General features: G+C 45.4%; 1 protein-coding gene across 5 annotated transcripts in view; it reads right to left on the bottom strand.

Annotated features, from left to right (window-relative positions):
* SLC25A12 (solute carrier family 25 member 12) overlaps positions 1-17,959 on the bottom strand; it is a 167,063-nt gene that overhangs the window by 123,800 nt on the left and 25,304 nt on the right. For 4 of the 5 annotated variants that reach the window (XM_033944419.1, XM_033944420.1, XM_033944421.1 and 1 more), the window contains exon 3: positions 17,206-17,348. In XM_033944419.1, coding sequence (XP_033800310.1) covers positions 17,206-17,348 — 143 coding nt within the window. Of the gene's footprint in view, positions 1-17,188; positions 17,349-17,959 lie in introns of those variants that run through there. The other variant, XM_033944422.1, reaches the window with a different exon arrangement.

Raw genomic sequence — 17,959 nt, 5'->3', positions numbered from 1 at the left:
TCTTCTTAGCGGATTGCATGGGGGGAAGAGTTCACACTCTTGGTAGGATCGGGTCTGTGTGCTCTCGGTGGTTGTGGCTGGTCTCGTTGCTGCTTAGGTGTAAAAGCAGTTGATCTCCACTGCTGCTGATATTTAAAAGCAGGTAGATTGATCTCTCCAATGGACTGCAGGGGGAGGAGTTCACACTCCTGGCAGGATCGGGTCTGTGGGCTCTTGGTGGTTGCGGTAGGTCACGCTGCTGCTTGTATGTAAAAGCAGTTGTTTTTCTACTGCTGCTGATATTTAAAGCAGGTAGATTGATCTCTTAAACGGGATATAGGGGGAGGAGCTCACATGCCTGGTTGGATCGGGGCAAGGGCTCCTATTATAGGCAGCTGGTCTTGCTGCTACTTAGGTGTTAAAGCAGTTGATCTTCCTAGCGGACTGCAGGAGGTGTGGAGCTCACACTCCTGTCATGATCTGGTCTATGGGCTCTTGGTAGTTGCGGTTGGTCCCAATGCTGCTTAGGTGTAAAAGCAGTTCTCCCACTGCTGCTGATATTTAAAAGCAGGTAGATTGATCTATCCAATGGAATGCTGGGGGAAGATCTTATATGTCTGGCTGGATCGTGGCAAAGGGTTCCCGGTAGTGGCGGCTGGTCCTATTGCTGCTTAGGTGTAAAAACAGTTGATCTTCTTATCGAATTGTAGGGGGGGCGGATCTCACATTCCTGGCAGGTTCGGGTCTGTGGGTTCTTTCTGGTTGCGGATGGACCCGCTGCTGCTTAGGTGTAAAAGCAGTTGTTTTCCCAATGCTGCTGATATTTAAAAGCAGGCAGATTGATCTCTCCAACAAATTGTATGGTGAAGAGCATACACGTCTGGCTGGATTGGGACAAAAGCTCTCGATAGTGGCGGCTGGTCTTGGTGCTGCTTAGGTGTAAAAGCAGTTGATCTCCTACTTCTGATAATATTTAAAAGCAAGCATATTGATTTTTCCAACGGAATGCTGGGGGAAGAGCTTACTTGTTTGGCTGGATCAGGGCAAAGGGCTCTCGGTAGTGGTGGCTGGTCCTGTTGCTGCTTAGGTGTAAAAAACAGTTGATCTTCCTAGTGGACTGCAGGGGGAGGTGGAGCTCACACTCTTGGCTGGATCGGGTCTGTGTGCTCTTGGTAGTTGCGGATAGTTCCGCTGCTGCTGAGGTGTAAAAGCAGTTGATTTCTCACTGTTGCTGATATTTAAAAGCAGGTAGATTGATCTCTCCAATGGACTGCAGAGGGAGGAGCTCACATGCCTGGCTGGATCGGGGCAAAGGGCTCTTGGTAGTGGTGGCTGGTCCTGCTGCTGCTTAGGTGTAAAAGCAGTTGATTTTCCTAGCGAACTGCAGGGAGGGTGGAGCTCATATTTTTGCAGGACCGGGACTGTGGGTTTTTGGTGGGTTGGTCCCGTTGCTGCTTAGGTGTAAAAGCAATTGATCTCCCACTGCTGCTGATATTTAAAAGCAGGCAGATTGTCCAGGGAGAGGAGCTCTGCATTCAAACTGCCATCCTCCTTGCCTCCAAGCAGTGGCGTACCTAGGGGGGGGCGGGGGGGGCGGGCCGCCCCGGGTACCAGCCCTAAGGGGGTGTTCCCGGCCTTGCCGTTCAGTCCCCCGCCACCCCCGAAGGACCGCTCGCCCCCCTGGCCTCCCCGCACCACCTATGAACAGCCGCAGCAGGATCGCGAAGTCAGCGTCAGCATCCCTGCGCTGCTTCCTACGACGCGATCCCGCCCCTCCTCTGACGTCAGAGGAGGGGCGGGACCGTGGCGCAGGAAGCAGCAGGGATCGCTGACGCTGACTTCGCGATACTGCTGCGGCTGTTCATAGGTGGTGCGGGGAGGCCAGGGGGGCGAGCGGTCCTTCGGGGGTGGCGGGGGACTGAACGGCAAGGCCGGGAACACCCCCTTAGGGCTGGTACCCGACGCTGACTTCGCGATCCTGCTGCGGCTGTTCATAGGTGGTGCGGGGAGGCCAGGGGGGCGAGCGGTCCTTCGGGGTGGGTCGGGGCATCAGGCCTTCAGGGTGGGGCGGGCGGGCAGGCAAGCAGGCTTTCAAGGGGGAGGGGGTGACAGGCAGGCAGGCAGGCCTTCAAGGGGGGACAGGCCTTCGGGGGGGGTGCAGACATTCAAGGGGTGCAGGCCTTCAAGGGGGGCAGGCAGGCCTTCAGGGGGGTGCAGACCTTCGGGGGGGGGGTGTAGGCCTTTGGGGGGGTGCAGACCTTCAAGGGGGTGCAGGCCTTCAAGGGGGGAAAGGCAGGCAGGCCTTCAAGGGGGGGACAGGCCTACAAGGGGGGGGGACAGGCCTACAAGGGGGGGGACAGGCCTTCAAGGGGGGGTGCAGGCCTTCAAGGGGGGGTGCAGGCCTTCAAGGGGGGGTGCAGGCCTTCAAGGGGGGGAAAGGCAGGCAGGCAGGCCTTAAAGGGGGGACAGGCCTACAAGGGGGTGGGACAGGCCTTCAAGGGGGGGACAGGCCTTCGGGGGGGTGCAGACCTTCAAGGGGGGAAAGGCAGGCAGGCCTTCAAGGGGGGGACAGGCCTACAAGGGGGGGGGACAGGCCTACAAGGGGGGGGACAGGCCTTCAAGGGGGGGTGCAGGCCTTCAAGGGGGGGGCAGGCCTTCAAGGGGGAGACAGGCCTTCAAGGGGGGGAAAGGCAGGCAGGCAGGCCTTAAAGGGGGGACAGGCCTACAAGGGGGTGGGACAGGCCTTCAAGGGGGGGACAGGCCTTCGGGGGGGTGCAGACCTTCAAGGGAGTGCAGGCCTTCGGGGGGGGGGTGCAGTCCTTCAGGGGTGGGGTTTAGGCCTTCAGAGGGGGACAGACCTTCGGGTGGGAGGTAAAGTTCTTCGGGGGGTGCAGGTCTTCAGGGGTGGGGTGTAGCCCTTCGGAGGGGGGACAGACCTTCGGGGAGGGGGGGCCTGGTGTAAAAGTACACAGAGGGAGAGAGGGAAGGGGGGGTTCAAAGATACATGCATATGCCAGACTTTGGGGGTTAGAAATAATGGGTCTAAAAACAGAGGAGTGGGAGAGAGATGGTGCATAATGGGATTTAGGGAGGGAAGGAACAGAAAGGGAGAGAACTTGGAAACAGGGGATGGTGTGGAGGGGGGATAGAGATACTGGATAGGAGGATAGTTGGGAACAGAAAGGGAGAGATGGTGGATCCTGGGGTGGTGGGGAGTTGAGAAAAGGTGAATCTGTGGATGGAGACAAAAAAAAGGAAAGATGCCAGATCTCCGGGAGAGGGAAGGGAAACGGAAGGGGAGAACAGAGATGGCAGACGGATGGTTAGCACGGAGAAAGGAGACCCTGGCAAGCAAGACAACAAGAGCCTGGGACCAACAAGATTTGAATATTGATCAGAGAACAAAAGGTAGAAAAAATAATTTTATTTTCTGTTTTGTGATTACAATATGTTAGATTTGAAAAGTGTACATGAGACAGCTTGAAATGGGAACTTTTCTATTTTTGTGAATGGCAAGGCTGAGTTCAGTTAAAATATATGCTTTATAAGAAAATATAATAATGTGTTTTATAAAGTTTATAAGCATTGCTGGCATACTCGGTGAGGTGTTCCTAGTGTTGGTGGTGGTGGTAGCATGTCAGTGTGTTGAGAGGAAGAGGTAGTCTGGGAAATTCTGCTGAGCAAACTCTGGGCCCATTTCCACCCCCAGTTAGTCCACTCCACTCAACTGGTTCACACACTGAGTGGGTCTTTGGGTGTTATTTCTGGGTAGTTGTTTTAGAATCTCTTCCAGTGGTTTGTCAGTATCTCCTTCTGGTCCAAGGAAGGAAACTTTGTCAACCTTAGCATTGACCTTCAGAATATGTTTGTAACAGCGCTGCTTGTGTGGCATTAGGCTATGTAGTGATCGAAAGAAAAAAACAGACCTTTGCACATTTTTACACTATATGGTGGGTGTATGAGGAGATTCATTTCCTGCACAGTTAAGTCCATTTTTTCTACTGAATAATAGTATAGGTACAATGAAAGTAAATAGCAAAAATGTTTGAGTAGATAATTAAGGAAATCTTTTTCATATTGCTTGCTTATGGACTGGGAAAAAAGACTGTTCAAGCAAATGTCTCCAGAACTGCTTTAATGGAAAAATGTGATTTTTTTTTTTTTTAAGTACTTTGTGAAATTTATTGTTGTTGTGAAATTTATTGTTATACTTTGTTTAAACTTAAAAAGCGGTGTCATTAACAGTGAATCTAATCGAAAAATCGATTCAACAGGGTGAATCGGATCGAATGAAATATTTTTCTCTGAATCGGGCAGCACTATTGGCTACCATGAGAATGGGCTACTGGGCATGATGGACCATTGGTGTGACCCAGTTAGGCTATTCTTATGTTATGTTCTCATCTGTAGGGGCCTTTGTTTTCACTTCTTATTTTAATGTATTTTTTTCCTGGGAACTTATCAGTGTTTTTTTATAATGGGAACAAAAATGGAAGAGAATTAATGTGTGTGGAATGGGGGGGGGGTAACTAATTTCTTCAGCTAAATAATTCAATCCACTTCAAACAGACATAGGAGAACTCACGCACCATTCACACACCCTCCAACCAAAAACGTCAAAAGAAAAAAACTGTTCGACAACCTCCTAGCCATTCGAGCTGCAACACTTGACCCCCAACTCTACAACCTATTGACCTCGACCACAAACTACAAAACCTTAAAAAAAGAAATAAAAACCCTTCTATTAAAAAAACACATAAAACCAAACTAACATAATCAGAACTGTCCCAAGCATCACCTGCAACTACTCCATATGTACTTCTGATGTCATGACAATTCAGACATAATTTATGTTATGTTATGTTTGGAATAATGGTTACATAAATGAGGTTCAATAAAAGAAAATTTTCTGTGGGAGCATTTGTTGGAACTTCTGTTATCCTGATTTCTTCTATCTGTGGGCTTTCTTTAGCTAACCTACTTATCTGGGGCTTTCCACTTCTGCAGCTGCCCTTTTCACGGTCCACTTTGCGCTTGCACTCTCTGGGGAGGGGGGGTTGGGTCTGGGCTTGGTGGGGTAGGTGTGTCTGGTAGTTTTGTCTGGGTGGTGGCTGGGTGTTTCTTGGGTGCTTGTTGTGCGGATTGGTGTGTCTGGTGAGCGGTCTGGGTGTTGTTGCTTGTGGGGGTTTTTTTCATTATAAAATATGGCTGAGGGTCTAGTCCGGCTTATTATTCTTGTGGGTTCTGGGGTGGGATTTGTTTGCTTGCCCCAAGTTTTGGCCTTTTGTTGTGTATTGCTATGCCTCTCATTGGCAATTTTCTCTTGGGAGAGGCTTGTTCATGCTTGTTGTTGCTGTTACTCTCATTCTGTGTTCTTTTTGATAATGTATAAGTTTCTGTACAGACCATGGTTGCTTGTCTGGACCTTTTGCCATTCTCAATAAAAATACTTTTGAAAAAAAAAAAAAAAAAAAAAGAAAATTTTCACTGCCTGTTTCTATTCTGACCATTTATTCCATTTCATGGTTATTGCAAAAAAAAAAAAAAAAAAATTTTACATGAGGGGGGGGTGTCAAAAAATGATGGGCCCCGGGTGCCACATACCCTAGGTACGCCACTGCCTCCAAGTTCCGGAACTTGAGCAAGAAAGATTAACACAGATCTTCTATAATACTTCACGCATTTTAAGGGCTCATGGCCATGTCCACTTTGCAGATCTACTTGGAACACTTATAAATGGGCATGTAAGTGTATTTTCTCCCATCCTAACTCATTTTGGCACTTTTCATGCCAATAATTTGATACAGAAGTAGCACCAAATGTTCTGTGCCATATATTGAATTTTCCCCTAAATGCCCCCCAACCCCCATGTATTATTCTGTACCCCCAATCTACCCCCTATTCTCTGCCTTAAGCACAGCATTAGTTCCGCCCCTGCAAAGCCACCCAATCCCCCTCCTCACCTCAGGACTTATCCAGGACAGTGGTTTAGTGATAGGGTAAACATGATCCCCAGATACTCTTGCCCCATGTGGTCCTGGGTTCAAAATGGCAGCTCTGACCTCTAACAGCACTACCAATAAAGGGGGGGGGGGATCATGGATTTGATATACAACCTCTCTGTGGTACAACTGAAGTGGTTTACATATATTATATACAGGTACTTTCTTTGTCCATAATGGGTTATAATCCAAGCTTTTGTACCTGGAATGCATTAGTTTTCAGATCTGCACATGCTACCAACATGCTAACAAATACTTTTTATATTTTAGCGCTTGGGGTGGATGTTTGAGAGCAGAGAGTAGGCATGCCCAGTGCTACCATAGTAACATAGTAGATGACGGCAGATAAATACCCGAATGGTCCAGTCTGCCCAACCTGATTCAATTTAAATTTTTTAAATTTTTTCTTCTTAGCTATTTCTGGGCAAGAATCCAAAGCTCTATCCGGTACGATGCTTGAGTTCCAACTGCCAAAATCTCCGTTAAAACCTACTTCAGCCCATCTAAACCCTCCCAGCCATTGAAGCCCTCTCTAGCCCATCCTCCCCCAAATGGCCATATATAGACACAGACCATGCAAGTTTGCCCAGTACTGGCCTTAGTTCAATATTTAATATTATTTTCTGATTCTAGATCCTCTGTGTTCATCCCACACTTCTTTGAACTCAATCACCATTTTCCTCTCCACCACCTCTCTCGGGAGCGCATTCCAGGCATCCACTAGCCTCTCCGTAAAGTAGAATTTCCTAACATTTTGAATCTACCACCCCTCAACCTCAAATTATGTCCTCTGGTTTTACCATTTTCCTTTCTCTGGAAAAGATTTTGTTCTACATTAATACCCTTCAAGTATTTGAACATCTGAATCATATCTCCCCTCTCCCTCCTTTCCTCTAGGGTATACATATTCAGGGCTTCTAGTCTCTCCTTGTATGTCTTATGGCGCAAGCCTCCTATCATTTTCATCACCCTCCTCTGGACCGCTTCAAGTCTTTTTACGTCCTTTGCCAGATACGGACTCCAAAACTGAACACAATACTCCAAGTGGGGCCTCACCAATGACCTGTACAGGGGCATCAACATCTTCTGCCTTCTACTGGCCATGCCTCTCTTTATACAGCCCAGCATCCTTCTGGCAGCAGCCACCACCTTGTCACACTGTTTTTTCGCCTTTAGATCTTCAGACATTATCACCCCAAGGTCCCTCTCCCCGTCCGTGCATATCATCTTCTCACCTCCCAGCATACACGGTTCCCTCCGATTATTAGTCCCCAAATGCATTACTCTGCATTTCTTTGCATTGAATTTTAGGTGCCAGGCATTAGACCATTCTTCTAACTTTTGCAGATCCTTTTTCATATTTTCCACTCCCTCTTTGGTATTTACACTGTTACAAATCTTGGTATCATGTGCAAAAAAGCACACTTTTCCTTCTAACCCTTCAGCAATGTCACTCACAAACATATTGAACAGGATTGGCCCCAGCACCGAACCCTGAGGGACTCCACTACTCACCTTTTCTTCCTCTGAGTGACTTCCATTAACCACCACCCTCTGGTGTCTGTCCGACAGCCAGTTTCTAATCCAATTCACCACTTTGGGTCCTAACTTCAGCCCTTCAAGTTTGTTCAACAGCTTCCAATAAGGAACCGTATCAAAGACTTTGCTGAAATCTAAGTAAATTACATCTAGCATATGTCCTCGATCCAGCTCTCTGGCCACTCAATCAGGTTTGTTTGGCACGATTTACCTTTTGTAAAGCCATGTTGCCTCGGATCCTGTAACCCATTAGATTCAAGAAAGTACACTATCCTTTCTTTCAGCAACACTTCCATTATTTTTCCAACAACCGAAGTGAGGCTCACCTGCCTGTAGTTTCCTGCTTCATCCCTGTGACCACTTTTGTGAATAGGGAGCACATCCGCTCTCCTCCAATCCCCAGGAACCACTCCCGTCTCCAGAGATTTGTTGAACAAGTCTTTAATAGGACTCGCCAGAACCTCTCTGAGCTCCCTTAGTATCCTGGGATGGATCCCGTCTGGTCCCATCGCTTTGTCCACCTTCAGTTTTTCAAGTTGCTCATAAACACCCTCCTCCGTGAACGGCGCAGAATCTACTCCATTTTCTCGTGTAACTCTGCCAGACAATCTCGGTCCTTCTCTAGGATTTTCTTCTGTGAGCACAGAACAGAAGTATTTGTTTAGCACATTTGCTTTTTCCTCATCACTCTCCACATATCGGTTCCCAGCATCTTTTAGTCTACCAATTCCATTTTCATCTTCCTCCTTTCACTAATATATCTGAAAAAATTTTGGTCTCCCCTTTTTACATTTTTAGCCATTTGTTCTTCCGCCTGTGCTCTCGCCAGATGTATCTCTCTCTTGGCTTCTTTCAGTTTCACCCTGTGGTCCTTTCTGCACTCCTCTTCTTGGGAGTTTTTATATTTCACGAACGCCAACTCTTTCGCCTTTATTTTCTCCGCCACTAGTTTGGAGAACCATAACGGCTTTCTTTTTCTCTTGTTTTTATTTATTCTCTTCATATAAAGGTCCTTAGCCATTTTTATCGCTCCTTTCAGCTTAGACCGCTGTCTTTCCACTTCTCTTATGTCCTCCCATCCTAACAGCTCTTTCTTCAGGTACTCTCCCATTGCATTAAAGTCCATACGTTTGAAATCTAGGACTTTAAGTATTGTTCGGACGCTCTCCACTTAGCCGTTATATCAAACCAAACCCTTTGATGATCGCTACTTCCCAGGTCAGCACCCACTCGAACATTAGAGACACTCTCTCCATTTGTGAGGACCAGTGTAGCTACATCACTGTGCGCTAACCGAATGGGAGGGCAGGAACCCTTACCACCTAGAAAACAGGTATCGGTAAGAGCTCCCATGCTAATGGGGAAGTTAACACGTGATCATTAATTGAGGAAACTGAAAATGCAGCCAATTTACAGCAGTGCTAAAGAGCGGCCTCATCGCATGGGAAACCATGCATTAGTAACAGTGCAGGCTACTTTTTAGTAAAAGGGTCCCCATAGTGCCCCTGAATGTACCTCACCTTCAGCTAGTACTGAAAAAAGGTGCAAGCAAAATCAAAATGCATATGATGGCATCAGAAGCATCAAAACTTAGTATTTTAAGAGTGACTCTCTCAAATCTACAACAATCCAAAACGCGGCTGAATCTGAAAGTGATGCCAGCATGCCACAGCAGGTTTTAGTCCTGTACAAAAGAATATATTGTTACAGAGAAAAGATATCTTTACTGAGTTAAAGTAGGTATTCCTGTCTCTCCCCCAGATACATTCTCTGGTTTAATATATATTTTTATACGCTTTGAGAAGAAAAAATGTCCAAAAAAGATTTTCCTGAGCAGCAGTGGTACTATATAAAGCAAGGCATGTTCTAAAAGGTAATTCATACCACTTCTAGCTTCAGGAGCACCCTACAAGTTTCACTTACAAAGTGAAGCAAGGACCAGCCCTAATATTGTGGAACAGACGCACTTGTCTAGGTACAGGCCCAGACAACAGTTACTCCCTGGATAATCCTTAAAAGGGTACACACAAACAGCCCGCCTAGCCTGCAAGGCAGAAAAACACACAAGTTATACCTGTTTTATAAAAAGGGTCTCTATGTGTCTGTCTTTATAAAGTAACCCTCTTGGAAGTACCTGCACACACTTTCACCTGTTCTCACTCTTGTACAAATCTCTCCACTTACTTTATAAAAGGACCCCTTCACTAAGCTGCACTATGGTAGTAAAAGGGCTTAGCATGTCTTTACGCAGGGCCTTCTCAAGAATTACTGTATATACACAAATATAAACTGAGATTTTTGGCCCCCCAAAATGGTCCAAAATTGGGGCCTTGGTTTATATTCGGGTCAGCGCTGACCCAGCCCCCTCCTGAACCTGTTGCAGACCTCTGCCGGGCCTGTCATGGGACCTGATGGTCCAGTAGTGGCCAAGACAGGAGGGATCCCTCCCGCCTCATGTCCCAGCCAATTCTAAGAATTTTTACCTTCCTCCCACCTCCCCTGCATACCTTTAGTATCCCTGGTGGTCCAGAGGTAAATCACAGCAGAAGCGACCTTCCTTCGCTCCTGCTCATGCAGAGCTGCTAGCAGATTGGCTGCCATCTCGTAGAAACACGATGGCGGCAGATAAAGGCCAAATGGCCCATCCAGTCTTCCCAGCCGCAGTAACCATCATCACTTCCTCTCTCTAAGAGATCCCATGTGACTATCCCAGGCTTTCTTGAAATCAGACACAGTCTCTGTCTCCACCACCTCTTCCGGGATACTGTTCCACGCATCTACCACCCTTTCTGTAAAAAAGTATTTCCTTAGATTACTCCTGAGCCTATCACCTCTTAATTTCATCCTATGCCCTCTCATTCCAAAGCTTCCTTTCCAATGAAAGAGACTCGACTCATGCGCATTTACATCATGTAGGTATTTAAACGTTTCTATCATATCTCCTCTCTCCCGCCTTTCCTCCAAACTATACAGATTGAGATCTTTAAGTCTGTCCGCATACGCCTTATGACGAAGACCACGCACCATTTTAGCAGCCTTCCTCTGGACCGACTCCATCCTTTTTATATCTTTTTGAAGGTGCAGCCTCCAGAATTGTACCAAATATTCTAAATGAGGTCTCACCAGAGTCTTATACAGGGGCATCAATACCTCCTTTTTCCTACTGGCCATTCCTCTCCCTATGCACCCTAGCATCCTTCTAGCATTCGCTTTCACCTTTTCAATCTGTTTGGCCACCTTAAGATCATCACATACAATCATACCCAAGTCCCGCTCTTCTGTCGTGCACTTAAGTTCTTCACCCTCTAAACAGTATCGTTCCCTCAGGTTTTTACAACCCAAATGCATTAAATTTTAGCTGTCAAATTTCAGATTCACCACTGGACCACCAGTGATACTAAAGGTACGCAGGGAAGGCAGGAGGAAGGTAAAAATTCTTAGAATCAGCTGGGACAGGAGGGATCCCTCCTGTTCCGGCCACTGCTGGACCACCAGGTCTCACGGCAGGCCCAATGGAGGCCTGCAAGTCATTGGGAGGGAGGGGGGGGACAGGGTACAAAACCTGGCTAGTCAGGGGAGGGAGCAAGTGAGAGGGCTGGATACAGAGCCTGGAAGAGCAGCGAGAGAGGGGGGAACAGGGTGCAGAGCCTGGCAGGGCAAGGCAAGCACTGCCCTTGAATATTAGCACCCTCTCCCCATCCCCGTTTATATTCGAATCAACCTTTTTATCCTCATTTTTTGGGGGGAAAAAAGGTTACCTCGGTTTATATTCGAGTATATATGGTAAGCCTATTTCTAATTGTTGCATATCTGTCCATGTTCTCATGTTAGCATTAGCATGCTCCCCAATCACACTAATGGTCAGATTATAACAAAAATGTCCCCAAAATCCTGAACAAATCAACAAACAAAACAGGGGACTATAAAAAGATATAATCCTTTAAACTCTGTATTCTTTAATTTTTTGGTTACAATTTCCCACCCCAGACCTGAAAGCCCCACAACATTCTCCCTCCTCAGATCTGATCTCTCCTCCAATTACACTGAATTCTCCTCTCCAGTAATCTCACTTTCCAACTTCAATCAAACCTCTCCCTTAGCTTGATCTTTCCTTCTCCATGTCAGGTTCAACTACCAGTTTTCTCTACTTCCTTTCTAAAGTGGACACTTCCAGCATTCTTTCCATCTCTTTCTAGCCCCAGCAAGACCTCCTAGTTTCTCACTATCCTCTGCTCTCTCTATGCCTTTCTCACACACAGCCATAGCTTTCTAAACCACCTCCAACACAGACCTCCAGCTCCCCCTCTTCCTATCTTCCCCTCAAGCCAATCAGCACAAGGGGAAAAGAAAGGAGAACCTTGGGCCATATCCTCTTCCTCTGCTGCCTGGATCTACTGACTTAAACTGTGCAAAACACCCTTATATCTTGGGGGTCAAAGCCATTGGACTCAGCAGCAGAGAGCCGCTGCATGATGGGCTGTGTCCTCCTCTTTCTCTTCCTGTGCCAATCTGTGTCAGGAGTGAGGGTGAGCCAAGCAAATTACTGCTGCCTCTTTTTCCCTGTTCAAAATTGTGCAGAAGAGGGGAATTATACACAAATTCTGCATTGTGCAGTGCCAAGAATTCTCTCAGGAATAGAGCTCAACAGAGTTCTATATACTAGAAATCACCCATCATACATCCACCTTGTAATCTGAAGTGAAAGACAATGCTCATTACAGCAGATTCTCCCATATAAAGATGGAGCTGAAAGGACTTCAGCATCAAAATGATCAGGGGCTTTTCTGATATTAAAGCTACCTTTCTCCAGGCAAAAAAAAAAGCTAAAGCAGACTGATGCATCAACACACACCACAGCATCACAGATCTGCATCAAACTGATAGAACAATGTAAATCAAGACCTAGAGAATTTGTATACTGCCCGAATACAACAACATATAAATAAAAGCAAACTATTTAATGGTCAGAGCAAATGTTTACAAACTAAAATCAGTGAAATTTATGTGAAGGAGAGGGGTGAGCCAGCTAAAATAAATTATACAAAAAAAAAGTAGGTCTTAATTGATCCAAAAGTAATCCTCAATTCAAGACTGTCAATGAGCAACTCTGTTCCCCCAACACTATGGAACCCTATGCGATTACTTGCTATAGTCTGCATATATCTGCCTATAGTGTTCACAGTACATCTCTTTCTTCTCTTCGTATTTCTCTAGCCTGTATTTAAATACTTCTTACATAGATGCTCTAATTAAAACTGTAAGCCCACTGGGACAGAGAGGGAAAATTTTCAAACGATTAAAAAGGTAACCCTCATTTCTAATGTATTAGTATTTTAAACCACTTAATACTCATATATAAGCAGTATATCAAATATAATAAATCCAATCCAATAGTTTGTCAAATCCTGACAGCAAAGAAAGAACTCCAATTCACTTCCACTCTCTAACTTGCAACAGTTGCATTAATCTGGTTTTACGTTTGTGCTGATCAATCAAAACTACAAGTGCCAAAGTATATTCACATCTTGTCCTGATACAAGGTTTGCTGCATTCCATACATGTTTGCAACAGTCCATTTCCTGATCTCCCTACTGTGGTCATGGATGTCTTCAGCATTAGAGAAGAGGGAAGGATTTATGTGAAAAAAGGGTTTGCATGCATGAAAGCACACAGAAGCAAGCAAACCAATCCATACCGCTTTTTTCTTCCTAATATAGTCAAGATTCATACATTTCCCTTGTTTCTCCAAGCCAAATCCCTTAACAATGATCTGATGAATTCTTGCCTCAAAAAGTGCGCCCCATTCAAAACCAAGTCAAAGATTATCCTCTCCCTTTAAAATGTCCATCAAGAGCTCTTAATGTAAGTGTTTTTCTCCTTCAAGGTACTGCATTCCAACATCTCAAATCTGATCTCTGCACTTTCCTATGGTACCCAACATTTCAAACATTTAGAACAATTAAAAGTAGTGAAATACAGTGTAGTAAGTTAAATCCCCTCCCTCCCCTTTGTCTCCCATACTCAAGTTAACCCTCCTAGCCATATGTTCTACTCATCTCCACAAAAGGGAGAGGAAGAAGAAACAGCCGTAGCAAAAAAAGAAAAAAAAAAAAAAGATAAGCAGACAATGGAAACAGCAAGCTGTAAAAAATACCGTATTTTTTGCTCCATTAGACACACCTGACCATAAGATGCACCCTAGATTTAGAGGAAAACCAAAAATAAAACATTCTGAACCAAATTCTCCATGCCAGGCTCTGCACCCAACCCCACACTCCTTGCCAAACTCTGCACCCTGTCCCCCCTCCCTGCCAGGCTCTGTACCCTGTCCCCCCTCTGGTGGTCTAGTGGTAGGCCGGGACAGGGCAGGCAGGGACAGAGCACAGGTCAGGCAGGCCTAGTAGCTGGTAGACAAGTAAGGAGAGGGCAGGCAGGTAGGGACAGGGCGGGTAGGTGGGTAGGCAGGCAGGCCTCTCCTCCCCCCCCTTCCCCAGGCAGGCAGCAGGAAAGGGGACTCCTTCCCTATTTTTAGTTCGGCAGGGCAGGCAGACTCCAGCTTCTCCCTCCCAGGCAGGCAGCAGGCAGGCCCCGGCCTCTCCCTCCTCCCTCCCTACCCCCACACAGGCAGGCCCCGGCCTCTCCCTCCTCCATCCCTATTTTTAATTTGACAGGCAGGCAGGCAGGCCCCGGTCTCTCCCCCCTCACCCTCCCTCTTCCTCTGCTGCTGCCCCCCCCCCCCCGCATGTACCTTTTTTAAAAAACTTCTGGCGCCTTCACTCGCTGAGAGTGGCGCACAAGGCTGGCTGGCTTCCTGGTCCCCGCCGCTTCCCCTGAGAACGGCAGATGCAGCTGCCTCCTCAGTTCAGGCGGGAAGGACCAGGCAGGCAACCTGGTGCGCCACTATGCCACAAGAGAACAGAAGAGGAGGCTGCTGCGTCTGCTGTCTGTTCTCGGGGAAGTGGCTGAGACCAGGCAGCCAGCCAGCCTTGTGCGCCGCTCTCAGGGAGGAAGCCGTGTCCAGCAAGGGAGGGTGGCAGCATTAAAATAAGGTAACCGGGGGGGGGGGGGCGCTTTGGGTATTCGCTCCATAAGATACACCCTTATTTCCACCCACTTGGGGGGGAAAAAGTGCGTCTAAGGGAACAAAAAATATGGTAGATTTTAAGTCAGGCAAATGTTTTGTTTACAATGTATCAATATAAAGATATTAATATTTTCTAGCCACAGCTATTTTTTTCTTGTACAGTGCTCCCCTGCGAATTTGCGGTCGGCGGTTCGCGATCCCGGTCATTCACGGTATTATCTGACCGCGAACCACCGACCAGGAGAGGACAGCTGGAGAGGCAGGCAGAGGCAGCTGGACTGCCGGCGAGTGAAGGAAATCACTCGCTGTATGCTCACTATATGCTTTGACACGCAGCTCCTGATTGGTAAGGCCCGACTTTAGTACAGGAAGAGGCGGTCAGAGTATACTGCGAGTGATTTCCTTCACTCGCCATACTCCGGCTACCCTCTCCTGCTGCCCTCTCCAGTCTCCCCCACGAAAAACCGTATTTGTGGTTTTTCAAGATTCGTGGGGGGTCCTGGAATGGTCCTAGAATGGAACCCCCGCGAATATCGGGGAGTACTGTATACAATTTTCAATGCTTGCAGAATTCAATAAAGACATTTAAAAAAAAAAAGAAGAAGAGAAACCTCTGGTAGTAGTGCATCTGTATTGTTCTTGTTTTGTTTTCTCTTTTGCAAATTTTTTCCCTTCTTTTTATTGATAGATAATTGTCCAACATGTTTCCAGCAACAGATGTTTGCCTCAGGGGCAAATTCAAAGGTTCTTTTACTAATAAACTGTATTTTGACAGTTACTGGCCATTTCCATTGGCAATTTCCACTATGGCTGTACCAAATATTTAAATTGGATTCAATTCAGTAAAGTATAAATGATTGGATTATATGTTACACTTCTTGTGAGCTTTAAAAATGAATAAAGATTAATTTAAAAAAAAAAAAAGAATTGCCATACTGGTCCATCAAGCCCAGTATTCTGTTTCCAACAGGGGCCAACTTAGGTCATAAGTACCTAGCTAGATCCCAAGTAGCAAAACATATTTTATGCTGCTTATCCTTATCCTACTTGGCCAAATAATAAATTTAAATTTGAATACAAACAGGTTTCTACTGTGCTAAATAATATTGAAATGGATATTTGATTTCCGATTTTAAGTTGCTTCTTTTATTATGTTAAAGTTCAATGCACATTATTCATATTCGGCCGAATAATAAAATATGCTATTTGATATAGCTCTAATTTTTATTCATCCTCACCTCACTTCACTCCACCCCACTCTCCATCACTGAAATTTCCTTGTGTGTAATAAATAGTAAGGTTTCCCCTCTTGCCAACTTGCATGAATGCATTGAAAATACTGATAGTAAGATGCAATCATAAAATTAGATATACCATATGCACTTACCTATAAACCAGGATTTTTGGGCCAAAAATCACAGGTCTCTGGAACGACCTTACTTTACATTACATTAGTGACTTCTATTCCACCTGTACCTTGCAGTTGCAGAACCTGGGCTCTCTCCAACTATTCCGCAAGCAACTAAAAACTTGGCTCTTCTCTAACATGTAATTCTATTTTCCCCCTTACTCTTCCATTCTATATATAAGCTCATGTAAACCTTTTCCTTTCTCTTCTTATATTTTAAGTTCTTGTAAACCGTGCCGAGCTCCACTTCCGTGGAGAGGATGCGGTATATAAACTTTAGGTTTAGTTTAGTTTAGTTTACAGAAAGGGTGGTAGATGTGTGGAATAGTCTCCCGGTGGAAGTGGTAGAGACAGAGACTTTGTCTAAATTCAAGAAGGCTTGGGATAGGCACATTTGGCCTCTTTGAGAGAGGAAGAGATAATGGTTACTGCGGATGGGCAGACTAGATGGGCCATTTGGCCTTTATTTGCCATCATGTTTCTATGTTGAACCACTGCAAAATTTAACAATAGATATAAATACATCAGGGCAGTGGTCTTCACTAATTTTTATGTCAGGGCCACTTTGGATCCAAATGAGCTGAAGGAGAACCACTAAATATCATCATATATGAGGACGAGACACTACTGACCAATGTGTGTCAGCAACATTCATCCCCACCAGACCACCTTCAAACATTTCATTGGGGATAAACTCAAGGAGTAGCACTTCCAAACGCATTCTTTGTTTCTATGTCTATTAAGAATATCCTTCAAGCATGCGGCTCTTTCTCCCCATCCAATATCCCCTTATGTGGGGAGCTTGGATAGAAAAGAACATTGTATCAGAAAGAAAATCCTGAATGATGAGAGGAGCTGCCCCAAAGGTCTTCAGAGGCCTTGCATTGAAGAACACTGCATTAGGGGGTTAAGGTTTCGCCAGAGCAGTTACAATGAAGGTGGTGGTACACAGATTTCAGTTCCAATGTATAGCTGAAGATCAATATATGCTACCAAATGAAAGCCTCAATAAATAAATTTTCTAGAAATATCATGTTAATGTTGTAATCTTAACATTTTGAACTGCTGAAAAACCTATACAATGACTCTGAAACTTTGAGAACACAAATCAAATTGAGACAATGGCATCAAAATAAACTCGATACAAGGTTCAGTAGAGTACACTGGACTGATTACATTGTAAAATTTGTTACCCATCTTTCGTCTGATCTGCGACTCCTGCTAGCAGCTGTACAGTCTTGGGGCTGTGATGAGGTTCAGTGTGCAGTCCCAAGTACTTCTGCACAAAGTCCGACGGGGTCATGTAATGCTCTCCATCCGTCTCAACACTGGCATACTAATATTGAACAACAACAACAAAAAAAATGACAATACATTCATTTTGAAATACAAAAGCTCCTAAGACAAAATAAAAGTAATAATGGTCACAAGAGAATCAAATTTTAGTACAACCAATACAGATGAAACAGACATCTAAGTTTCTATGATAGAAACACATTTCAAAAGCCCAAAACAATATGTAAGTGAAAGAAATTGGTTGGCCATAGATAGGCAATTCTGGTCTTTGAAAGCCGGAGCCAGATCAGGTTTTCAGGATATCCACAATAAATATGTATCAGATAGATTTGCATGCACTGCCTCCTTGAGATGCAAATCTATCTCATGCATATTTATTATGGATATCCTGAAAACCTGACCTGGCTCCAGCTCTCGAGGACCGGAATTGCCTACCCCTGGGCTAGGCCATTATCCTTTTTTTTTTTTTTTAAACTCTTTATTAATTTTTCATTCCAAAACAGTGCATTAAAATATACATACAATTGACTTCAAGATAGCACTTACAATCGATCAAATACTACAAAACATTACCCCCCCCCACCTTAATTCAAGAACAAAAACAAAGTGGATACATACAGTAAAAATCATAAACAGCACTTTCATTTGGTC

Source organism: Geotrypetes seraphini, chromosome 5 (genome assembly GCF_902459505.1).
Source record: "Geotrypetes seraphini chromosome 5, aGeoSer1.1, whole genome shotgun sequence".
Taxonomy (NCBI): Eukaryota; Metazoa; Chordata; class Amphibia; order Gymnophiona; family Dermophiidae; genus Geotrypetes; species Geotrypetes seraphini.
This window is presented reverse-complemented; position numbering and strand designations above follow the sequence as displayed.